At 37.2% G+C, this 24,822-nt stretch overlaps 2 protein-coding genes across 5 annotated transcripts; both read left to right on the top strand.

The window, feature by feature from the left end:
* The first annotated feature begins 16,463 nt into the window (after positions 1–16,463).
* LOC104415890 lies at positions 16,464–18,077 on the top strand. 2 transcript variants are annotated; one of them, XM_010027288.3, is made up of 3 exons: positions 16,464–16,625; positions 16,747–16,809; positions 17,640–18,077. In XM_010027288.3, exons 1-3 carry the CDS (start codon positions 16,521–16,523, stop codon positions 17,760–17,762), a joined length of 291 nt encoding a protein of 96 aa, XP_010025590.2. In that variant the 5' UTR covers positions 16,464–16,520; the 3' UTR covers positions 17,763–18,077. The 2 variants fall into 2 exon arrangements, with proteins under 2 accessions (XP_010025590.2, XP_010025589.2); XM_010027287.3 differs by having other exon boundaries at positions 17,622–18,077.
* Positions 18,078–22,077: 4,000 nt separating this feature from the next.
* On the top strand, positions 22,078–23,469 carry LOC104415889. 3 transcript variants are annotated; one of them, XM_010027286.3, is made up of 3 exons: positions 22,078–22,257; positions 22,383–22,445; positions 22,585–23,469. In XM_010027286.3, exons 1-3 carry the CDS (start codon positions 22,153–22,155, stop codon positions 22,678–22,680), a joined length of 264 nt encoding a protein of 87 aa, XP_010025588.1. In that variant the 5' UTR covers positions 22,078–22,152; the 3' UTR covers positions 22,681–23,469. The 3 variants fall into 3 exon arrangements, with proteins under 3 accessions (XP_010025588.1, XP_010025586.2, XP_010025587.2); XM_010027284.3 differs by having other exon boundaries at positions 22,080–22,257; positions 23,131–23,469; XM_010027285.3 differs by having other exon boundaries at positions 22,082–22,257; positions 23,149–23,469.
* Positions 23,470–24,822: the final 1,353 nt, after the last annotated feature.

Below are 24,822 nucleotides of genomic sequence, written 5' to 3'. Positions count from 1 at the left end.
CTTTATTTGAGTAACTTACCACTTCATGTTCGATAAAGTTATAGATTAATTTTAATTTATCAACTCTCACCCGACTTGTTTATAAACATTTATTTGTTTTCTTGACAGATACTAAGGGGGTAATTCAATGAGGGAAAAACATTGGCGAGTTAAGCAAATTTAGATTGGTAATCTTTAAAAAAAGTTAGTATCGAGTTAGATGAAGTCGATAATTCAATTGAAAAGTTTGTAAATTAAAAATATATAAAATTAAACATAGGCAAATAATTCAAATGAAAACCAAAAAACTAGTCGGTAATTTAATATTGACAAAGTATGCTAAGTCACTATAATTTAGGTTGGTGATTTCATAGAATTGGTAGATCTGAAGCGTTGATAATTATACAAATAAAAGTTGGTAAGCTAGTAGAAATTTTGTAATTTGCAAATTATAATAAAAATTTTAATATATAAATATGTCGGTTAGTTACTAATGAGTTATTTGGAAAAGAGATCATTGTTTATTTTTCTTATCGACAGTTTTTTCTCACTTATCAGCACTTATTGAAATTTATTATTGCGAAGAAAAGAATCCGTAATCTTTTTACACGAAGGACACAATTTCGCTGTTTAGAATGGACCTATCTAAGGACACATGAGCCAAACCACATCTCTTAATGGGCATCTAAATCGAGAAAATATCACAAGAATGATATATGCAATATAACTAAAGCTAATGGGATGTAATATCAGATAATCACTTAGGATTGCTATTTTACTTTATTAGTAACTCATTTCTATTGTATTCTAATCCAACAATGATTTGGGAGAACATACTAAGTAGGGGCGAGTGATTCTAAGTTCCATATAAGTTTTACCTGGAACTTGTAATATATCTTTTGAAGCATATTCCTTATTTTTTGGAACTTTGAACTTATTTGCATACTCTAGAGCCTAAAACCTACTTTGTCACACGTTTTAGGTTCTACTTAGATTTCATTTGTATTATTAATTGAACGATTACAATAAATCATCGCTTTCTTTTAATGATCGCCACTTGATGTTACAATTCATTAACCACAACTTATATTTAGACACATAAAAAAAAAATGAAATATTAACAAAGTAAAAGTGTTGGTCCTAAAATGGAAGCTCAAACTGAGTAGACTACAAATATTCCTTGACTAGTAGTAGTAGGAATATGATGTTGATCAAACTAAGTAGACTGCGGATATTCCTTGACCCCATGAAATACCGCAAGATCATGCGAAAACATAAACTAAGAAAAACACAAAAACTTGTTTTAGGTTTCAGGTTCCACCTCCCTAGAATTTAGAGTTTACCCATTGAAACAAGTTTCCCAATTTTCCGATCTTGAAACCTACCTATATACCTTGGAACATGGAATTGGACAAGTTCTCACCAATTTGATTCTTCGATTTTAGGTTCTACTTAAGAACCATGCTCACCCCTAATACTAAGCTTTGTAACATCAAGGGAAACAAAAAGAAAATTTTAGGTTTGTTTGTTTGAAAGGACATTGTTTCTAGAAAATCGTTTTTCGACCATTCAATGCTTGGATGGCATTTCCCTTGAACTGAAAACAACAGACTTAACTCGGGGGGAAAAAACGACTTTCCTTTCTAGTGAGAAGGAAATCACTTTTCCTAAACCACCAAACAAATCAAAACTACCTAGCTTGAAAAGAAGTTTCATAAAATATATCTTCTTTTGTCATGAAATCTTCAACGAAACAGACATACCGTTGATTGTCCTATAGTTCATATGTGGCATCACAATTTACTCGTGTCATACTAGAGTCAAGCATAATTTCGAACTTCAAGTCATGGTCAAAATTGTAAGGACAGATACAGCCATAATGGTCAACTGGGTCGACAATTGGAATACGGCATCGCTCTTCCTTCAGTAGAGAAAGGTGTCTTCCAACTTGAAAGTCCTTTTCCTCGTCCCTTTTGGCGGCGCACGCGATTGAACATGTCCCATGCATCTGTCCCTTCCACCACCTTCTATGCTGTCCAAATGATTAGTAAGGCTTCATAGGCTCGTTATATGATGGAAGCTGGCAAGAATCGATTCCAATACAGATAATAAATTCAGTACATTGGCCCAATAATACAAAATATACAACCCAATATCAAGTATTTACACATTAGTATGATCCAGGTAATTTATTAAATGCATGGTATGCGTATAAATAAAAAGAGTAGTGACAGAGAATTGCTCAGCCGATTTATAATGCTTGGTTGAACGTCGGATTCTGCTCAGCCTTCCAACTTTCGCAGTTTTCCGAATCTTTCGGATATTTGAGAGCTGTGCGGTATAACTAAATAAACAATCGCCCAATTCTACGAGGGTTTTGTAATCGTCAAAATTAATTTAGGGTTAGGGTTAACACATACTACATTAATCTTTTGGGATTTGCTTAAGTATTGAGTGTGAATTAGACACACAACACACATAGGTCCACTTATCCACACCATGGGGCACAAACAATTTCATGTTTAGGCTATTCGTCGAGTTTTGGCTCATATTTTGAGGTTATTATTAGGGCGTTCGATAAGCTCAAAATCTATTTCTCAAAGTGGGTTCTCTTGTCACCGAAAACAGAACTCAATCTATACAGCAAATCTCTCAGGCATATGTTGGGAGTCGATGATAGTTGGATATGTACAAAATAGATCTTGGCTATTTGTCGATGAAATCCAAGCAGTCTGTACCTAAATACGCTGTGATTACGACATGTCCGACATTACGATTCATGGGGACGACAAGTCGTTCCCCGAGGGTGCTTTGATTCGTTTGGAATTGTCTCGACATTATTTTATCTATGCAGGAGAAAATAGGATGCTGCGTCAAAAGAAGGAAGGCGTCACCATCACTAAATGTCTCTCCGGTTCGATCATTCCAGAGAGACTTGCCGGTGCTTTAGTGTTGGATCCCCATCGGTCCAATCGCGCACCAAAACTCGCGTACGTACCGCTTTGGAAACGAAGCCCGCCATCGCTGAACCCCCACGTCACACGCCTCCTCCGGCGGCTCCCACCTATACAATTCGTGGCCACCCGATCGTGACTACCCACGTGGTTGGTTCCCGCCGTCCGCACACGCCGCCACAGGTCGGTTGCCGTAGCGCTTCGGCTGACGGTGGCCTGCGACTTTCGCAGGTATAAGGAGGAGGAGGAGAATGAAGGGGACGTTTTTCACGCCCACTTCTAGAAGCCCAGGTTCATGGGAATCCCGACACTAAACATTCTCTCTCTCTCTCTGCCTGTAAGATGAGGGAAGAAGGAGGAGGAGCAGGGATGGCGCGCGTAGAGGGCAGGGCGTCCATCGACGGCGAGCCCAAGACGCTCAGCTTCCATCAGATAAAGCTTGCCAATGAATGATTCTTCGATGGGAGAACTGATCAACGTGAGTTTTCAATGGCGATGATCGATGTCGACGTTAACGTCGTGCGCATGGATAGCAGGAGGCGGCTATGTACGTGGTGAATACGTGCACGGTGGAAGAGGCCTTGAGGATCTTCACTGAGGTAACGTGTTGTTCATCTTGAAGCATCCTCACCTCTTTATCTATGCTTTCTCCTTGACGTTCATGCGTGATCTGCAAAGGCGATTAAGAATGGTATTCAAATCGAAGCAGCAGATAATAATGAAACTAGAGGAGTCGGTAGCTTTCTTGTCCTGAATTCTCAATTCTCGCCATCAGTTAATCTGTATCTCGGAAGTATTTAGAAAACTTGAAATGTGATGATTAATTTGAATAGATTGAGACGTTGTGCTCTTATAACACATAAAATGTTCTCCTTACGATCTTCGTTGCACGCATCACATCATTTACATGTAATCGTATGTGCACCGACCTAGCACACTTGGATTCTTTAATCAATTTGATCACATGGGTGTGTGCGATAATACGCAGATTGAGGTCTCGACAAACTATTTGGGCACACATAGAATGATGCCGTGTTTATATTCTAAGGGTTCTATTTCCAATTGTTGAATATTATCTATATTATCGAATTAATGAAGTTTAAAGTTGTTATAATCAGGGCAATTTTTTGGCTTGTATCTTTGTCTTCCCATGAGCATATACGTTATCTTCATGTGTATAAGTGTGCATTGTGGTTAAGAGTTCTCTTCAATCTTTCTCCTGATGTGGTAATGGCAAACTTGCTGCATAATACAGGGCTTGGAACCAGTAATCTCTTGTGGCAATGGACTCGATCTAGAGGAAGAGCCCAATGATGAAGATCGTGATGAACTGCGACTGCTGTCTCCGAGAGACGCTGTTTCTGCACCATTCTAGCTCGATCTCGCTAGGCAAACGCTTTGTACAGATGCTATTGAGTTTTTCCTCTTCAATACGATTACCAATAAATTTATTCCATTCATTTTCACTAATGATATAATCGTGGGATTAACTTAGGTATAGAAATGAAAGTAGGCGTCATCATTATGAATCTAGTTACCATTTTCTTCCGCTTGCCAGATCCCTCCTACTTCGGTTTATACAGACTACAGTCTCTAGCTTTTGTTGCTGGCTTTGGCTCGGATTCACAAGGAGTACGCTTTGCCTATGGTGAGAGGGCAACCTTTGCTTAGGAAGGCCAGCTCTTGCCAACCATGGCCTTTGAAAGAGAGATTGAAAAGGAAAGAAAAAAAAATTATAAGAAAGAGTCAACATCATCAATGGTCATGTTGTGTAGGATTGGTATATGACGGACCATGCACACCCCTAGTTCCGCCACCTTCTTTGCTGTCCGATTGACCATCAAGAGGTTATGCTACATAGGCTTGTTATATGACGGAGGTTGGAAAGGATCGATTCCAGTACAGATAATAAATTCAGCACATCGGCCCAAATATACAAAATATGCAGCACAATATCAAGTATTTACGAATTAGTATGGCCTAGGTAATTCGGTAAAACACACAATATGGGTGTATAGAGTAATGATAAAGAATTGCTCAGCCGAATCATAATAACTGGTTGAACGTTGAATTCTCCTTAGACTTCCAACTTTTGCATTTTTCAATTTACCTACCCAATATAAACAAATGAATCATACAAATGGTGAGATAGATTAGTCACCCGATTCTAGTATGATTTGCGATTGTCAAACTAATTAAGGGTTAGGGTCAACAAAAACTATATTACCATTTGGGATTTGCTTAGTTATTGCATTTGGATTGGGCACGAGAAACACATAGGACCGCTTTTGCAAATAATTTCATGTTAATAGCCGAGTTTTGGCTTGTGTTTTGCGATTATTATTAAGGTGTTCGAGGAGGTGGAAATTTATTTTTCTTGTGACGGGTTCTCTCGTCATAAGAAAAGTGCGCAATTTATGCAAGTGATTGCGAATCTCGAGCAATCACTTCTCACAGATCTTGGCTATTTGTCGTTGAAGTCGAAGCAATCTGCACGCAATTCCGCTGGAATTACGACAGCAGGTACGACGTTAGGCCTCCTGGGGACGACAATATTTTATGTAATTCAGGAGGAGCAAAGGGATGCTGCGTCAAAAGAAGGAAGGCGTCACCGTCACTCGATCTCTCTCCGATTCTCGTTCATTCCGCAGAGATTTGCCTGTGTTTTAGTGTTGGATCACCAAACACGCGTGCGTAGGGCTTTTTAGGAAACGAAGCCCGCCATCGCCAAGCCTCCACGTCCGCCGCCTCCTCCTCCCTACTTATCGCGACCACCCGATCGTGGCCGCACACGGGTTTCGGTACCGCCGCCCCCACAGGGGGCCACACGTCGGTTTCCGTAGCGCAGCCGCCCAACTGCGACTTTCGCAGGCATAAGGACGAGAAAGGTGGTAACGTTTTTGATGTCGATCAATGTCGACGTTAACGTCGTGCGCATGGATAGCAGGAGGCGGCTCTGCACGTGGTGAATACGTGCACCGTGGAAGAGAGGCCTTGAGGATCTTCACTGGGGTAACATGTTGTTTGTCTTGAAGCATCCTCGCCTCTTTTGTCGGTACTTCCTCCTTGACGTTCTTGCGTGATCTGCAAATGCGATTAAGAACGGTATTCAAATCGAGGCGGCAGATAAGACTGAAACTAGAGGAGTCGGTGGTACCTTTCTTGTCCTGAATTCTCAGTTTTCGCTGTCAGTTAATCTGTACGTTGGAAGTAACGAGAGATTCTTGTTCTTTTCGAGCATGAAGACGCCCCTTGCCGAACTGTACTTTACTTTATAAATGATGGAAAAATTCAGACCACTTGACATGTGCCGATTGATTTGAATGGATTAAGACGTGTACTCTTGTAACACCTAAAATGTTCTCTTTATTATCTTAGATGCATGCATCATATTGTTTACACATAACGGCATGTGCACTTACCTAGCATACATGGATTCTTAAATCAAGTTGATCACATGGGTGCACACGATAATACGTTGGATTGAGGTCTGCACTAACTGCTTGGGCACACATAAATTCATGACATGCATATATTCTAAGGCTTCTATTTGCGTTGACTTTTTTCCATATTATCGAATTAATGAAGTTTAAAGTTGTTATAATTAAAGCAAGTTGCCGGTCTTTGTCTTCCCATGAGCATATAAGTAATCTTTATGTGTATAAGTGTGCATAGTGGTGAAGAGTACTCTTCAATCTTTCTCCTGATGTGGTAATGGCAGACTTGCTGCATAATACAGGGCTTGGAACCAGTAATCTATTCTATCAACGGACTCGATCTAAATGAAGAGCCCAATGATGACGATTGTGATGAACTGCAACTATTGTCTTCGAGAGACGCCATTTTCGTGCCATTCTAACTCACTCTCGTCAGGCAAACGCTTTGTATAATGCTATTGAGCTTTTCTTCTTCAATACACTTACCATTAAATTTATTCCTTTCATTTTCGCTAACGATCTAATCATGTGATTAACTTAGGTATAGAAAATAGAATAAGCGTTATCATTATCAATCTAGCTACCATTTTCTTCCTCTTGTCAAATCCCTCCTATTTCACTTTATACAGACTATAGTCTCCAGATTTTGTTGCTGGTTTTGGTTTGGATTCACAAGGAGTATGCTTATACTAATCTCCAGATTGTTAAAAATCGTGAGCATCTAAGGGTGTGTATAGTAATGTTTATATTCCCAATAACAGTTTTTGTCTAAAAACAATTTTTTATATTTTTATGTCTTGAATAAATTTTTGAGCATTTGAACGCGTTTGGTATTTGCAAAAAATTTCTATTTTTAAAATAAAAATGTGTCCAATATGACTCTAAATATTTGTGTGGCTTGAGTTTTTTTTCCTAATTTATCAATAATTTTATTACATTTTTCTTTTTTTTCTTTTCTTTTTTCTTCTTCTCCTCCTTCCTCTAGCCGGTCGTCAACCTTATTTGGTCACCACAAAGCTTGGGGGGCGTTGCCGGTGGCTGAGGAGCCCGAGGGGCCGATGAGGTCACCAGGCCTCGTTTGGCCGGTCGCTAGCCATCATCGAGGCTAACAACTAACCAAGGGGAAGAAGATAGGAAGAGAAAAATAAAGAAAATAAAAGAGAAAAATGCATCTTTCTTGAGTTTTTTTTAGGAATAAATAAGCAACTTTTATTTATTTATTTCTTATTTATGTTTCAAATTTGTTCAGAAAAACAAATTTGTTCTTGAGAATAAGAAAAATTACCAAATGCATGTCTATTCTATTTCTATAACAGGTAACAAAAAAAAAAAGTTCCTCGGAGTGTTACCAAACAACACTTAATACTTTCCATAGATGTTAATGGAGGTTCAAAATAAGGGAAAAGCATCAAAAAGGTCCTAAGATTATTGCGTTAGTACTAATCACTAATCAAACCTAAATCTTTTATGTTTGTGCAAATTGAGTCCATCCATCCAATTTCAGTTGGAAATCACTAACATAGATGCCATTCATTGTATATGGCAATGATCGGCACTACCGTAGACAAAATCTTACAATTTTTCTTGTTTTTAAATTTTGGTTGGCGAGATTGCTAAAGGCCTATGAGCCGTCGCTAGTTGTGCGTGAGGGCTTGGTGGCCCACGCCTACGACTAGCAATGGCCACATAGAACAACTGACGTCCAAGGTATTGCTGGCGTGTGTTGGCATAGGATGTCTGGTGTTTATGTCAGCGATTTTCGGTCAAAATTGATCGAATGAATTCAATTGATATAAATGCAAAAAGTTTTAGATTAGATTAGTCAAATCAAAAGTTTTAAAATTGAAATGATACCAATTTAATAGATTTATGATTTTGTTTTTTAGTGCTTTTCCCTCCAAACGATATCTAGCATTTGATGGATGAAAACAATCACTAAAAATTAATTATATGTAAAACCATAAAAGAACAACTTCTTGCTCCTATCTAAATAAATTGCTTTAAGATGTGGTGCATTAGCGGTCTCATCTGAAAGTTTAAAATTAGTTAAAGTGTGGCACGGAATTTATTTTATAAATTTGGGGAACAGAAGTCCAACGAGGGAAATTCAAAAGTCCTGGCTCTAGTGTTGCCATGTCGAAGTTTAGCTCGAACCATGTTTTGTCTAAAAGTCTAAGCTTGTTTGAGGATGAGATATATGTCGATCAATTTGCAATGAAAATCTGAAGCTTTGTCCATGATACATGTGCATAAATGAAAGGGATGTCATATAACATTCACGATAACATCTCGATTATTCTTTCTTTTGGACTAGATGAAAGAACTTCTTTATTATATTAGCACTAGTTCAATTCTAAACTTTTCAATTTGACCAATTTAATCCAACACATTTTTAAATTTTGTTAAATTGAGTTCATTCGATCAATTTAGATTGAAAATTGCCAACATGGATGCCGAGCATCCTATTTGACACAGTTGGTGTTGATATGGATTTTTTAAGCAATATATGTTTTCCTTTCATTTTCTTTCCCTTCTCTTTCTACCAATGGCCGGCAAGGATGAGCACCGGTGAGATGAGGTCAAACCTCACCTAGGCTAGGGCGAGGCTTGCCGAGTGTTGCCTAGGAGAGGGTTAGTCTTGTCGATGCTTGCACTTGCCCAAGTTAGGCCAACCCTTGCCTGTGGCGATGAGGGCGACCCTTGCTCGAAAAGGCTAGCTCTCGTTAACCATGGCCTTTGCCGATCTTTGGCAGAAAGATATTACAAAATAAAAGAAAGAAATAAGAAAAAAATTATAAAAAAAAATGTCAACATCAGCATTAGCTATGCTATGTAGAATCAATGACATCTATATTACAAATTTCCAACAAAATTAGCCGAATGGACTCAATTGACAAAATATTAAAAAGATTTAGATTAAATTGATCAAATCGAAAAGTTTACATATAAATTGGTAATAATGCAATAGGTTTAAAACCATTTTCGTACTTTTTCCGATGAAAAGCTAATTGGACGTTATATCAAATAACCACTTAAGATTGTTATTTTACTTTATTAATAACCCATTTCTATTGCATCCTAATCCATTTCAGCACGGGAGAATATACTAAGCTTTGCTACATCTAGGGAAATAAAAAGAAAATTTGAGGTCTGTTTATTTGAAGAAAAATCATTTCTATGAAATTTTTTTCGATCATCCACTTTTGGATGATAAAAAACTAATTGATCTACTAAATGCATTTTTTATGAACTGAAAACAATAGCTTAATTTGGGGGAATAACGACTTTTCTTTTTAGTAAAAAAGAAATCACTTTTTCTAAACCACTAGACAAATTTAAATTAATCATTTTCCTTGAAAATGATCTTCATTAAAAATAGAGTACCTTTAACATAATAGTGTAATTGTGTTACGTTGGAATGCTAGCTACAAGACCTAAAGTGGGCCCCCCCATAATATATATATATATGTGTGTGTGTGTGTGTGTGTATTACATTCATAACACTTACAGTTGAGGTATGACCGTGATACCATTACATGGTTATGCAAGCATTATTGTAAAAAGTATTTTCCTTTATTATAAAATTTTCAATAAAACAAACGCATCTTCAATTGGCCCTAATTCAAATGTAGTATTGCAATTTGCTCATATCAAACTAGAGTTAAGCATATCTCATTTCAATTATAACATTGGTATAGAGTTAAGGTTTCAAACTTCCAAGTCATGATTAAGATTGTAAGGACAAAAACAATCGGAATGATCAATTGTCGACAATTGTAAGGCGGCATTGCTTCTCCATGAAGTGCAAATAACTTCCCATTAAGGCTATTCGTTGAGTTTCAATGTGGCTTTTGAGATTATTATGGCTGCGTTTGGTTCAACATTTGCAAGGGGCTTTGAGTCCAATGTAAATGCTGAAAGCCCAAAGCTACTTTGAACAAATGCAAAGATTGTTTGGTAAATTTTGCTTTGAAAAGTAACTTTGAGAGAAAAGCTGTTTGGTAGAAAACATATTTGCAAAGCCCCTTTGGTGATTAATCTAAATATTTTAATTTTTTTGTTTAAAATTAAAAAATAATGTTTGTGACTTTTTTAATTTATATTTGACAACAATGTTAAAGATGTTGTGTAAATAATTTTATTAAAATTAAAATTTCTTTTTTTGCTAAAAAAATTAGATGGAAAAAATTTACATGTTCTCTTTCTCAATTACAACAAAAATACTTTCATTACAATAAAAACATGATAACATATGCTTTGAGGAAAGAAGCGTATTATCCTTAAAAATTACAAATATCCTTAATTATTTCCTAAAAAAATTCATAGCTATTTGATCACATAAACGTGTCATATTTACATCATCATTTGAAATATTACCCTCCTCACTTACATTATCAGAATCCATTGTATATAAATTGGGATCCAAATTGACTCTAGCAAAATGTGCATCATTCAGGGTATTTTTTCGTATATAATTGTGCAAAGTTATTGTTTCTATCACAATTTTCACTTGCTTTGTATATGGATAACTTTGCATACTCTTTAAAATCTTCCACTTCTTCTTCAATACGTCAAAAGCTCGCTTAATTTCTGATCGTAGTGAGGAGTGAGCACGGTTGAATACTTCTTTATAACCCATCGGTTGAGGGCCTCGTTGAAACTCAGGTAAATGATATCTAACTTATTTATATGGCCCCAAATAACCCGTGGGATTTGGAAATCCGGCATTAACCAAATAATATTTACCTACATAAAAAAGTGGTAAATTTAATCAACATATAACACATACATATATTAATGCATGAAAACTATTAATTAACGAACCTTTCGGAGGATGGGGAAATTGTAAATCATGTCTCCTAATAACTTCATAAAATATACGAGTATCATGAGATGTTCCCTCTTAACCAGTCCAAACATAAGTAAATTCCATGTTAAAATTACATACGGGCATCACATTTTGTGTTGGTGTTCCTTTTCGACAAATAAAACGAAACTTCTCACTCATAGGTACCACCGCTGGAATATGAGTACCATCTATAGCTATAATGCAATATTAAAACAAGAACAAAAATATTATTTGATTTATATGTAATTCATATTTTTTATTGTATAATCATAACTTACCTTAAAATGTGGAAAAATCTTGTATTATTCTTGATCTTCTTTTGAACTTCCTTGAATTGCCGATCGGATGATTGGATCAAATCTACTCCCATTTCACATATTTTTTTTCCAAAACTAAGCTAAATAGCCTGCATATGGTTTCCCCAGAATGCTGAAAGCGCTCTTGCGCTAACCTATTACCTATATTATGTCCTAAAATATAAATAAACAATCTTAACATTTCTGCAATATCAATATTTCTAGTTCTTTGCAAACCATATCATGTCACTAAATCATTCATTAAATTCCTAAACACAGTTATATCCATTCTAAACATTCGATAAAACCTTTCAGGATTAACATCAGCATCCATCAACATCCATCAACTCTTTTAACCATGCATTTCCCGTATATGACGATGCCATGCATGGTATTTTTTGATCATATATTGCCTAATAAACACCGTAGGTATGTGCAGCTGCACAAAGTTGTCAATATTCTTCTATCTCTTTTTCATAGTTTTCCCTTTCAGGAGAATCAACCAGAACTGATTAAAGTAACAAAAATAGAATTAGAATAAGAGATATAATAAATTATTTAGATCATTCATCAACAAAAAACGCTTATCATATACATACATACATACATATATATATATATATATATATATATATGCAAACTCCATTCAATAAAAAGAACACCAATTAGAAACAAATCTGATAATATAACATAAATATGTCTCGCCAATTAATACAAATAAGTAGTGAAAATAACATTACAATAACATTACACATGAAAAATATAAATAGAAAATATCCTAGTGAGCCCTACGTTGTGCGAACTTATACTTGAGCCATGTGACTTTTTCTTGATCACTATCCAAGTTCATAAAAATTTGTCTATTATCTTTCTTTTTTGAAAAATAATGTAGTGCAAAAAAATATAACTCTTGGTCTTGCTTAATCTCAGGTATAGCTTTCAACATCTCTATGAGTTCCTTGTAAGGATGAAACTCTTCGACATAACTTCTATTTTCAATAGCTGAACAAATCATTTTCATTTGCATTGCTAGCTTATCATCTATACTCAATTTCTTTTGTTTCTTTCCTTGAGATTGTCTCATCGAATTCTGCGACATTCTTTTATCACTTTGATGTTGTTCACTAGTCTTTCCATCCACATCGTCCTCTATATTATCATCAGTAAATCTTGCTGAACCACCGATGTCAAATTGTGTGGCCACAACATCCTCATCAATAGGTAAGCCTTGTACAGGATTCCATGTGATACTTCCAGTGGCAACAATATTTTCAAACATTCTATCCAATAAAACTTGAAGATACGGATGTATGTCTTTCGTTCTAAAAGCTCTAATCTTAGGATTTTCATATTATAATAAATATTTTCGTGAGTTTTATAGAAAAAAGATGAACTTAAAAAAAATTAATAAAAAAGGGCAAAAACCTGAATTTTCCTTTCTCACCATTCATCACTTGCATCAATGGTATTTTTTTTTTTTTTGGATTCCATCCTAATCCAATTTCCTTTAGGATCAATGTCCTCCATCTTTTCCAATCTTCTTTAAGATTATCCCACTTACTCTTCATTTGACCTTTATCATACTTTTTACCCCTTAGGTTCTCAAACTTCTTAATTATAACCGTCCATCCATCCCTTTTATTGTTTATAGGATGATTGCTATTGTCAATTTGTTCAACGCACAACTTACAAAAGGTTTCTACATCTTTAAGGCTCCAAAATGTCTTTTCCTTTGATGAACTTGCCATCTACTAATAAATGCAACATTAAAAAAGTGTAATTTCAGTTTAAAGACAATAGACAACAAATGCAATCCACACTGAATTGCTTTTTTCAATTTTGAACTACAACAGATCACACATTACTCCTAAGTCACAAGGTTTCGTAAAAAAGATCAACAAAACCAGCCAAATTGGACTGATCTAAGAGCATTGTCTTTCACTCATTACTCTAGCTTCCTAGCGTGGATCACAAAGCCCTAACTAGCAATTGGCTCTTCTACTAGCATCTGCTTCTTCGCTTTCTCATCAACCAACAGAGCAAGTAAAAGTTCACAGACGACAAACCAAACATAACTCAAATCAAAAGCAAAGAAGACCAAGAAAAGTACCAAATCAAAACGAGGCAAAGCAAGGGTTTTTACTGGATATGTAGAAACCCCAGAAGAAAAAGATCATATTGGAACTAACCTTTTTGGCTCTAGAAGAAGAGATTGCCGTTTAGAACCCTGGATGAGCTTATCTAAAGTATATGCAGTGAAAGATCAAGCATTAGGTACAGATAAGTATCTGCAAGTACACTTCAAGTGGTATTTGAATTGGAATTTATGAAAAGTCAAGTCAGCACATACAAGTAACTACTTAATCTAGAAACTGTGTTAATTCATTTTGCATGAAGCAACTACTTCAAGCTCAATGATCTCACACAATTTCACTGATACTTGTAACTCAGTAAAGAATCCAGGGACATATGTCACTTTTCTTAAATTGTTATACCATCTGTAATGGAGAAAAAGCCCCACATGTTATCAAGGCATTAGTTAGCATCTGTATAATTCCTCAACAAATAAGTTGTCTCAAGCTTAAGGTACTCTACATTCATTTTGCTTAAGCCATCTGGTTAAACCTTTGGAATAACTCCATGTTGAAGACGCTTGGCTAATCAATTACATCATGGTATGTTTAGATCAGTACTTAGATGTATTAGTATACAAAAAACTGAGTCAAGCGTACAGTCCCCTATTTAATCAACTCAATGCCAAATACCAATGTGTTAATTTGGTATGAATAACTAAGGAAAAAAAAAGGGAAGCAATGTCCAAGCCTCAAAGGAGTCATTGAATTTGTTCTATATCTACTAAATTTTATCTTGAGCTACCAAATAAGTAATGAGGTCTACCAAAAAGGATCCTTACAACAACATGCATCGGTGATTCAAAATCCACAATTTTTAATTTTCACATGCCATGGAACAAGAAGCTAAAATGAATAACCAGCCACACCACAAAACACCAAAATAAGGGATGCCGACTCATAGGCTTTGTCCATAATACTAACAAAAATGCACCCTCATCATTGATACAGAATTGCTTGATGCTTACATTAGGATTTGCCAATAGTCGAAAGCCTAACCCTTGCTTTTGTTAGGAGCTGGTATTGAACCAGATTGTGTCATCAAGCCCTGTCTAACAAATAACTTGTTCGCGTCACAAAGTCCAGTCACAACATCAAGAACGTGATCATGGTTTTACTTTAGTCCCCTAGAACATCTTTAAACCATTAACACAAGATAACACAACAAGATGACGGGAAAAGAAAAAAGGGAAAGCTCATCAGTATCCCCCAAATTTATCATTCATGAACAGCAAGTTGAAAAAAGAACACATTTTTTCTGGAGACCCAAAATCCTTGGATAGTCATTACAATCAGATCTTACTTCCCACTCCAATTCTTCCATCAGAGAGAGCAGTGAGTTGGGATTAGTAACAGCGCATCGACAATCCAGAGGTGCCCAGACTCTCAAAATAGGAAATTGCGCACCAACCTTGATAGTCATCCACGGTTAGGCTTTGCACAATCAAGCTTGCGATCCAAGTTGAAAAGACGTTAAAAAACAAACAACTCGAAACGAGAAAAAATCGTTAGCACAAGTCGACGCATGCAACAAAGCATCAGATTAGAACTAGAGACTAAATGCGAATCAGCAGTTCCAGCGACCGTGAATGTCACAACAGACGGCAAAAGCCGGAAAAAGGCAAACCCGAAGCACGGCATCTCCAATCCCGAGCCACCAGAGCTCGCGCAAAAAACTGCACTCAACAACAGGGGAGGGGAGGGAAACCACAAGAAACGAAGGAGAAACCGTACGAATCGTGAGAAACGCTAGACCCACTCGGCGATTTGCAGTACCCACAGGAGCTCCTCCGCTGGCCGTAGTCCAAGACCACTGACTCCCCCCCTTCCTCACCGGGAACACCGGGCTTCAGGAGCGAGGGGGAGAGAGGAGAGATGAACCTACAGAGGACGAGCAAAGGAAAAGCGTAGTTGAGCGAAGAGCGTAGTTGAGCGAAGAGCGTAGTCGAGCAAGAAGCGGTCGTCATGAGGGAGAGAGTGATGGAAGGGTGCAGAGCGATGAAGGGTGGGAAGAGAAACGAGATCTAAGATTATTTTGGTTTTCAAAATGGGCAAAAGTGGTTTTTCAATAAACTTTTGAGGGCAAAATAGGCAATTTATTATTTTCATGAAACAAGGCCTTTAGCATTTTCAAGGGTTGATTTTCACTTGAAAGCCATTTGAAAAATGGTTGCCAAATACCCTAATTTGGGATGAAAATTTTGGGGCTTGAAGGGATTTTTAAATGTCCATCCAAACACACTCAAAGTGTATGATAAGTTTGAAATTTATTTTTATCATAGTGAGCTACCCGTCTAAGAAAAGTATATAATTTATGCAATCGATGGCGAATCTCGGGCAGTCACTTCTGATAGATCTTGGCTATTTGTCGTGGAAGCCCAAGCAATCTGCACGCAATTCCGCTGTAATTACGACAGCAAGTACGATATTAGGTCTCATGGGGACGACAATATTTTATTTTATGCAATCCAGGAGGAGCAAAGGGATGCTGCGTCAAAAGAAGGAAGGCGTCACCGTCACTCAATCTCTCTCCGATTCGTCCATTCTGGAGAGATTTGCTGGTGTTTTAGCGTTGGATCAACAAACACGCGTACGTAGGGCTTTTTAGGAAACGAGACCCGCCATTGCCAAACCTCCACGTCCGCTGGCCCCTCCTCCCCACGTGCCGTGACCACCCGATCGTGGCCGTACGCGTGGTTCGGTACTGCCGTCCCCACCGGAGGCCACACGTCGGTTTCCGTGGCGCAGCTGCTCACCTGCGACTTTCGCAGCTATAAGGATGAGGAAGGAGCCGACGTTTCTCATTCCCACTTCTCGAAACCACCTTCACGTGAATCACGACACTAGACATTCCCTATCTCTCTGTCTGTAAGATGATGGAAGAAGGAGGAGGAGCAGCGATGGCGCGCATGGAGGGCAGGGCGTCCATCGACGGCGAGCCCAAGACGCTCAGCTTCCATCAGATAAAGCTTGCCAGGGTAAGGATCCTCTTCATGCTGTTTTTCAGTGTAAGCGAATGATTCTTCGATGGAGAACTGATCAACGTGAGTTTTCGATGGTGATCGATGTCGACGTTAATGTCGTTGGCATGGATAGCAGGAGGCGGCTCTGGACGTGGTGAATACGTGCACCGTCGAAGAGGCCTTGAGGATCTTCACTGAGGTAACGTTTTGTTCATCTTGAAGCATCCTCACCTCTTTATCTTTACTTTCCCCTTGATGTTCTTGCGTGATCTGCGTATGCCATTAAGAACGGTATTCAAGTCGATGCAGCGGATAATAATGAAACTAGAGGAGTCAATGATCGCTTGCTTGTCTTGAATTTTCAGTGCTCCCCTCACTTGACCTGTATCTCCAAACTCACGAGACGACGCCCGCCCCTTGTTCGCTCAAGTCTATCACTGGTCAAGCAACATTTTAGGTTATAAATGATGAGAAAATCCATAACATTGACATGTAAAAGATTGGTTCGAATGGATTGAGACGTCATTCCAGATAGCACCTAAAATGTTCTCCTTATGATCTCGGCTGCATGCTTGAAGTTTTTCATATGTGCACCTTTTTAGCATAAATGGATTCTTTAATCAAGTTAGTTACATGGGTGCGTGCGATAATACGTCAGATCTAGGTTTCGACTAACTATTTGGGCACACATAGAAACATGTCACGTTTGTGTTGCAATTGTCAAATATTATTGAGATAATCAGGTTAATGAAGCTGGAAGTTATTATAATTATGACATGTATACACTCTAGGGGTTCTATTTCCCCCGCGGATAATATGTGGCATTCGTGATGAAATTGTCAAATCTTATTGATATCATCGGGTTAATGAAACTGGAAGTTATTATAATTAAAGTGATTTGTTGGTGTGCATCTTTGTCTTCCCATGAGCATATACACCATATTCGTGTGTATAAGTACGTGTTGTGGTGAAGAGTTTTCTTCAATCTTTCTCCTGATATGGTAATGGCAGACTTGCTGCATGATACAGGGCTTGGAACCAATAATTTGTTGTGGCAACGGACTTGATCGAGAGGAAGAGCCTAATGAAGACGAAAATGATGAACTGCGACTGCCGCAGTCTCTGAGGGATGTCATTTCCGCACCGTTCTAGCTCGCTCTTGCCAGCGGACGCTTTGTACATATGCTACTGGACTTGTCTTCTTCGATACCTTGACCAATAAATTTATTCCATTATGTGATTAACTTAGGTGTCGAAATGAAAAATAAGAATTATCATCAATCTAGGTACCGTTTTCTTCCTCTTGCCATATCCCTTTTTGTTTCAAGTTTATACATACTGTAGTCTCCAGCTTTTGTTGCTGCCTTTGATTCGGATTCACAAGGAGTACACTTTTATTATACCTCAAGGCTGTTAAAAATCGAGGGCATCCAATAATTTCCACATGTTAATGCAGGTTTCAAATGAGGGGCTATTGCATCAATACTAATTCTATCATAAATTTTTTTGCACTTGTGCTAATTGAATTCATTTGATGGCCGAAAATTACTAACATGAATGATAGCCATTTTATGTGATATGATTGATGTTGTTGTGGACAAATTTTACAATTTTTTTTTTTGTTTTTCTTTTTTGTTATGGCTGGCAAGGGCCTACAAGCCTTTGCTTGTGCCCAGCAATGGTTTGGGGTAGGGCTGAGATCCTCATTGGTGGCTGTCGAGAAATACAAATGTAATAAATTTGGGATTTTTTTAAAAGTATTTTTCCTTTCAAATGATGTCTAGTATCCGATGGATTTAAACAATCACTAAAAGTCAATTATATGTGAAACCATAACAGGACAAATCCTTGCTCTTATCTGCATTAAATCGCTTTAAGATGTAGGGCATGGCCGTCTCATTTGAAAGTTTAAAATTAGTTGGAAGGCGGTACATAATGTATTTTATAAATTGGGGGAAAAGAAGTCTAAGGAATCAAATTCAAAACCTCTTGGTTCGGGTGCTACCATGTCGAAGTATATAATTATGTTTTTTTTTTTCTTTCTAAAAAGCTTAAGCTTGTTAGAGAATAATATGTATGCTAATCATTTTGCGATGAAAATCTGAGCCTTTGTCCATGTTACATGTGCATAAATGGAAGAGATGTCGTATAACATTGATTCGCAATAAGATCTCGATTTTTTATTTTATTGGGGACAAGATGAAAGAAGTTATTTAATAACTCGTGCTATTTTCTGTAATATAGATAAATCTAACATTATCGTGTATAGTCGATTTCACACATACGTTTAAATTAGAAATGGATGGACCTAACTTTCTGAGATGTAACCAGTCTCAACTACTAGTCAGAGCCATCCCATCCCAGTCGCTTATAGAATTAACCCAAGAAGGGGAAGCACATGGCCGAAATGAGAATGTCGTGCGGGATTAATAAGATAATATAGGGGAGTCATGCAAAGAAGGTAAACTGAATATTCTTAAAAATTTAATTAAAATGAGCTTTCATTGGGACTTCCTTTGTTATATTTGCAATTGTTTCAATGATTTGATCCAATGAAATTCATCACAAACAGTTTTGACATAGGAAAATGATAAAAGAAGCCATAAATCTATTACAATTTTGTTAATTCAATTCTAAACCTTTTAATTTAGTTAATTTAGTCATAAATATTTTAACAATTTAGCCATTCAGTGAATTCTATCGATTTTGACTTGAAATTCATGACATCAATATCAGTAATCCAATGTGATACCAAAGGCGTTGACGTGGAAATTTTTTTAAAATTTTGATTTTGATTTTGATTTTTTTATTGATTAGGGCTAATAGGGTGATGTCGTCCATATTAAAAAAAATTATGCGTAGATGCCGCCCGTATCATGTAAGACGGTCAATGTACACATCATCAATTTTAGGCTAAAATTGAATGGATGGACTGAATTGAGAACTTATCAAAATTTTAGAACTAAATTGGCCAAATTAAAAGATTTATGATTGAATTAGGGCAAATGCAATATGAATAAATTTTTTTGTCATTTTCCCATTTTGACGTTATTGAGTAGTATATCGTAACCATTAACTTCACTTACGTTGGTTTTTTACTCGAATATGGATAGAAGTATGTCAACAAATTATACTTATTGTTGTGAAATTTTTTCAATAGTTACCGATAGAAAATAACATCAATAGTAGTCAAGTTGTCTAAACATTGTCCATGAAGGCACGCTAAGACTTTCAGAGAGTGCAACAAGTAGATGCACGATCATCGCGTAGGATCGAACGGACCATCTAATTAACGTGCACTTCATTGCTCAAGTGAAAATGGGAACAACAAGAAATGTAAAACAAGCACAGTGTTCCGTGCATCGATTTATCAATTTATGTAGAAAGACGAAGAACGGATCTGTATTTATAGGAGAAATATATATATATGGTAAGAAGTTGTACGTAAGCTGCTAAATGTCATACAAATAATTCCGACTTTGTATGAATGAAAACTCTCTCCCTTAAAAAACCCTCTCTCAAGGAAACTTCTCATCGACGCGAGGCTGCTTTGCTCGGATTTTCTTTTCTAAGTTGACTTTCTTCTTCTTCTTCTTCTTCTTCTTCTTTTTTTCTCTCTCTCTCTCTCTCTCAATGAAAACAAACAGATGTGCGATACGTGGTTCTACGATTTCCCCAAGATTAGGCGGAAGCTGTCCTCTCCCAATTTAGGTGTAGATCTAAATTTGTGAGTTTTTCTCTCTTTATCTAAATCTAGATTTGGGAGTTTTTTAGAAGTGTTCGATCTGCGGTGGTTCAACATATTATTGTCGTTGTCGTCTCCATATGGTAATGATGTTGGGGACATTGAACCTAGGCATACACTGCAAGTTATAGTTCTTGCAAGGAACGATGTGTACCTATTAGTGACGGTTCCGGTGATCAGCCATCGATTGTTTTTCCTCTCTTAATTTAGGTGTAAATCTAAATTTATGCGTTTTTTTTTTCTCTTGATCTAAATCTAGATTTGGGAATTTTTTCAGAAGTGTTCGATCTATGATAGTTCAACATGTTATTGTTGTTGTTGTCATCATCTTTGCATGGCAATGATGTTGAGGATGTTGAACTTAGGAGCACACTGTAAGTTGTAGTTTTCGCAAAGAACGTTGTGTGCTCATCATTGATGGTTCCTATGATCAACCGCCAATTGTTTTTTGATGTTGTAACAAATCTGGTCTTTTAGGATGAGAGCTTGTTTAAAATTGGAAAGCCGTACTCTTTTTTTAATATTATTTTAGGTTTTTGTTTTGTTTTGCAACCTTTTTGGAATTTCCTTTATTTGGAAATTTTAATATTCCTCTTATATTTAATTACGATATATGAACGAAATTTTCTTAAAATAAAAGACAGTTTGTTTAAGGTTTGAGACTGCAAGCCATGATCCAGATCATCCGCACGTATACAGTCGGAATGATCTGTCGGGTCGACAATTGTAATACGTATCGCTCATAAAGTGTCTTACAGCTTTTTGTTTTTGTTTTCTGTTTTTTCCTTTGAGTGTACAACTTGAAATCCCCCTTCTATGCTGTCCCTATGCCTAGCCAGAGGCTATGCCTCTTATAGGCTTTACATAATGCAAGTTGGAAAGCATCGATTCCAATACAGGTAATACATTCAGCACATTGCCCCAAATATATAAAACGTGCACCACAATATCAAGTATTCACACATAAGCATGACCTCCATAATTTATTAAACACGAGATATGCGTCTATATGAAAAAAAAATTAGCGATAGGGAATAGCTCAGTTGATTTATAATGGTTGGTCGAACATTGGATCTTGCTCTGATTTTCAACTTTGCAGATGTGGACAATATAATCAAATGAAGCTTAGAAAATAGTGAAATAAAGTAATCATCCATCTGTGATCGTCGAGTTTTGGCTCGTGTGTTAAGGTTCTCGTTAGGGAGTTCGATAAGTTTAAAATCTGATGCAATTGATGGCGAATCTCGAGTAATCATTTGTCAATTATCTTGGTTATTTGACGATGAAGTCGAAGCAATCTGCACGCAATTACCCTGTAATTACGACAGCAAGTACGACATCACGCCCCCTGGGGACGACAAATATCTTATGTAATCCAGGACGACATCGGATGCCACGACGTAAGAAGGAAGGCGTCGCCATCACTCGACCTCTCTCCGATTCATTCCGCAGAGATTTGCCGGTGCTTTAGTGTTGGACTTCCATTGGTCCAAACGCTCACCAAACACGCGTACGTAGCGCCTTAGAAACGCGGCCCGCCATTGCCGAACCTCCACGTCACACGCCTCCACCGCCGCCTCCTACCCTACGATTCGTGACCACCCGATCGCGCCGTCCACGTGGTTCGATACCACCGCCCCCAAGCGGCCACACGTCGGTTTCGGTAGGGCGGCGGCTCTGGCCGGCGACTTTCGCAGGTATAAGGAGAAAAGAGGTGACGTTTCTCATTCCCACTTCTTGAAACCCACCTTCATAAGAATCTCGCCACTAAACATTCTCCATCTCTCTGTCTGTAAGATGATGGAAGAAGAAGGAGGAGCAGCGCTGGCGCGCATGGAGGGCAGGGCGTCCATCGACGGTGAGCCCAAGACGCTCAGCTTCCATCAGATAAAGCTTGCCAGGGTAAGGATCTTGTTGTTCATGCTTGTTTTTCAGTGTAAGCGAATGATTCTTCGATGGGGAACTGATGAGCGTGAGTTTTCGATGGCGATCGATGTCGACGTTAATGTCGTGCGCATGGATAGCAGGAGGCGGCTCTGTACGTGGTGAATACGTGCACCGTGGAAGAGGCCTTGAGGATCTTCACTGAGGTAACATCATGTTTGTCTTGAAGCATCCTCACCTCTTTTGTTAGCACTTCCTCCTTAATGTTCATGCTTGATCTGCATATGTGATTAACAGGGCAAAACTAGAGGAGTCGATGATAGCTTTCTTGTCTTATATTTTCAGTTCTCGCCCTCCCTTGATCTGTACCTTCGAAGTAATGATGCGACGCCCCTTGTTTGCTCAAATCTATCGCTGCTTCAGCAACATTTTAGGTTATAAATGGTGGGAAAATTCATAACATTTGACCTTAGATTGACTTGAATGGATTAATATATCAGGTTTTGACAGCAGCTGAAATGTTCTCCTTACTATCTTAGTTGTATGCTTTACATCATTAATATGTAATCGCATGTGCACCTATCTAGCACATATAAATTCTTAAATTAAGCTGGTCACGTGGGTGCATACGATAATAGGTCGGATTGAGATCTGGACTAACTATTTGGGCAAATAGTTAGATGGTGATAGGAATATATTTTAAGGGTTCTATTTGCAATTGTCGAATATTACCAATATCATCTGGTTAATGGAGTTGAAAGTTGTTATAATTAAAGCAATTTACTGGTGTGTATCTTTGTTTTACCATAAGCATATAAGCTATCTTTCATGTGGAGTGGGTGTTGCGGTGAGGAGTTCTCTTCAATTTTTCTCCTTACGTGGTAATGGCAGAGTTGCTGCATGATACAGGGCTTGGAACCAGTAATTTGTCGTGGCAACGGACTCAATTTGCAGGAAGAGCCTAATGACGACGATGGCAATGAATTGCAATTGCCATCTCGGAGGGATGCCGTTTCTGCGCCATTCTAATTCACTCTTGCCGGGCGGACACTTTGTACAGATGCTATTGAGCTTTTCTTCCCTGATAGCCTTACCACTATATTAATTCCATTCTTTTTTTGCCAAAATGAAAATGAGGATTATCATCGATCTAGCTGCCATTCCTTTCTCTTGCCTAATCCCTTCTGTTCTGGTTTATACATACTATAATCTCTAACTTTTGTTGCTGCCTTTGGTTCGGATTCAAAAGTAGTACACTTATACCATACTTTAAGGCTGTTACAAATCGTGGGCATCCGATATTTTCCACAAATGTTAATGCAAGTCCTAAATAAAGGGAAAGTATAAAAAAGTCTTAAATTTATTGCATTGGTATCAATTAAATCCTAAATATTTTGTATTTGTGTCAATTGTGTGAATCTAATTAATTTTGGACGGAAATTATCGATATGGATTCTAGCTGTCTATGTGCCATGACCAGCATTGTCATGGAGAAATTTTACAATTTTTTTTTCTTTTCCTTTTCCATTATGGCTAAGGTGGGCTTGTGGGCCATTGCTAGTTGCGAGCGAGGGATTGCAGGCCCTTGGTGACCATCTTCGGCCATAATGAAAAAAAGAAGAAGAAGAAAAACATGTAAAAATATTTAAAATGATAAAATTTGCTCAAATTAGTGTGGTCATGCTATGAGACAACTGGCATTTACGTCAACGATTTTCGATTAAAATTTAATTGGATGAACTCCGTTGCACAAATTTATAAGTTTTAGAACTAAATTGGTCCAATTGAATTACTTAAGACTAAAATGATACACATGTAATAGGTTTATGATTCCTTTAATACTTTTCCCATTTAAAAATTAAAAAATTTATTCACATCAATGCTAGTCATGCTAGTGTCCATGTGATCGATTTATAGTCAAAATTAATTAGGTAGATTGAATTAGTAAATTATCAAAAATTTTATAACTAAATTGGTTAAATTGAAATGTTTATAATTGAATTAGCATAATTATAACATATTTATGACATTTTTGATAATTTTTCCATTTTGACACTATTGGCTAATATATCGTAACTATTGTACTTCACTTGCATTAATTTATAACTTGGAAATGGACAAAAGTATGTCAATCAAATTGTACTTAATGTTATCAAATATTTTCGACAACCATCGATGGAAAAATAAGAACTTTAGAATGTTCGAGTCGTCCAAGCATCCCCAAAGATAATTCATGACCTTTTTTAGAGAGTGCAAACGGTAGATGCGTGACCATTGGCCAGAATCCAACGGACCATCTATATAGCAAGCACTTCATTACTCAAGTGAAAACAGGAACATTAAGAAATGTAAAATGAATAAACAGAGTATTCCATTTGTCGATTGTTCAATTTACATAGAACGAAGAAGAATGGATTTTTATTTTATAACAAAGAAATATTTATATAGCAAGAAGTCGTACATAAGCTACTAAGGGCGTCCATGGTTGTATTTTTTCTTCTATTTATGAACAAAAATTTTGTTTTTTTTTTTGTTTCCTCGAACAAAAAAGAACAAAAATGCGTTTGTTTGTATTTTTGTTCC

This window comes from Eucalyptus grandis, chromosome 8, assembly GCF_016545825.1.
Source record: "Eucalyptus grandis isolate ANBG69807.140 chromosome 8, ASM1654582v1, whole genome shotgun sequence".
NCBI classification, from domain to species: Eukaryota; Viridiplantae; Streptophyta; class Magnoliopsida; order Myrtales; family Myrtaceae; genus Eucalyptus; species Eucalyptus grandis.
Note: the sequence above shows the minus strand (reverse complement) of the source record. Positions and strands in the feature narration are given on the sequence as shown.

Bases quoted from the DNA above. Each gene is read 5' to 3' on its own strand.
- LOC104415890 (XM_010027287.3), top strand. From the start codon at position 16,521: ATGATGGAAGAAGGAGGAGGAGCAGCGATGGCGCGCATGGAGGGCAGG. The intron at 16,626-16,746 runs GTAAGGATCCTC...CATGGATAGCAG, and splicing joins ATCAGATAAAGCTTGCCAGG to GAGGCGGCTCTGGACGTGGT. The intron at 16,810-17,621 runs GTAACGTTTTGT...TGGTAATGGCAG, and splicing joins CCTTGAGGATCTTCACTGAG to ACTTGCTGCATGATACAGGG.
- LOC104415889 (XM_010027284.3), top strand. From the start codon at position 22,153: ATGATGGAAGAAGAAGGAGGAGCAGCGCTGGCGCGCATGGAGGGCAGG. The intron at 22,258-22,382 runs GTAAGGATCTTG...CATGGATAGCAG, and splicing joins ATCAGATAAAGCTTGCCAGG to GAGGCGGCTCTGTACGTGGT. The intron at 22,446-23,130 runs GTAACATCATGT...TGGTAATGGCAG, and splicing joins CCTTGAGGATCTTCACTGAG to AGTTGCTGCATGATACAGGG.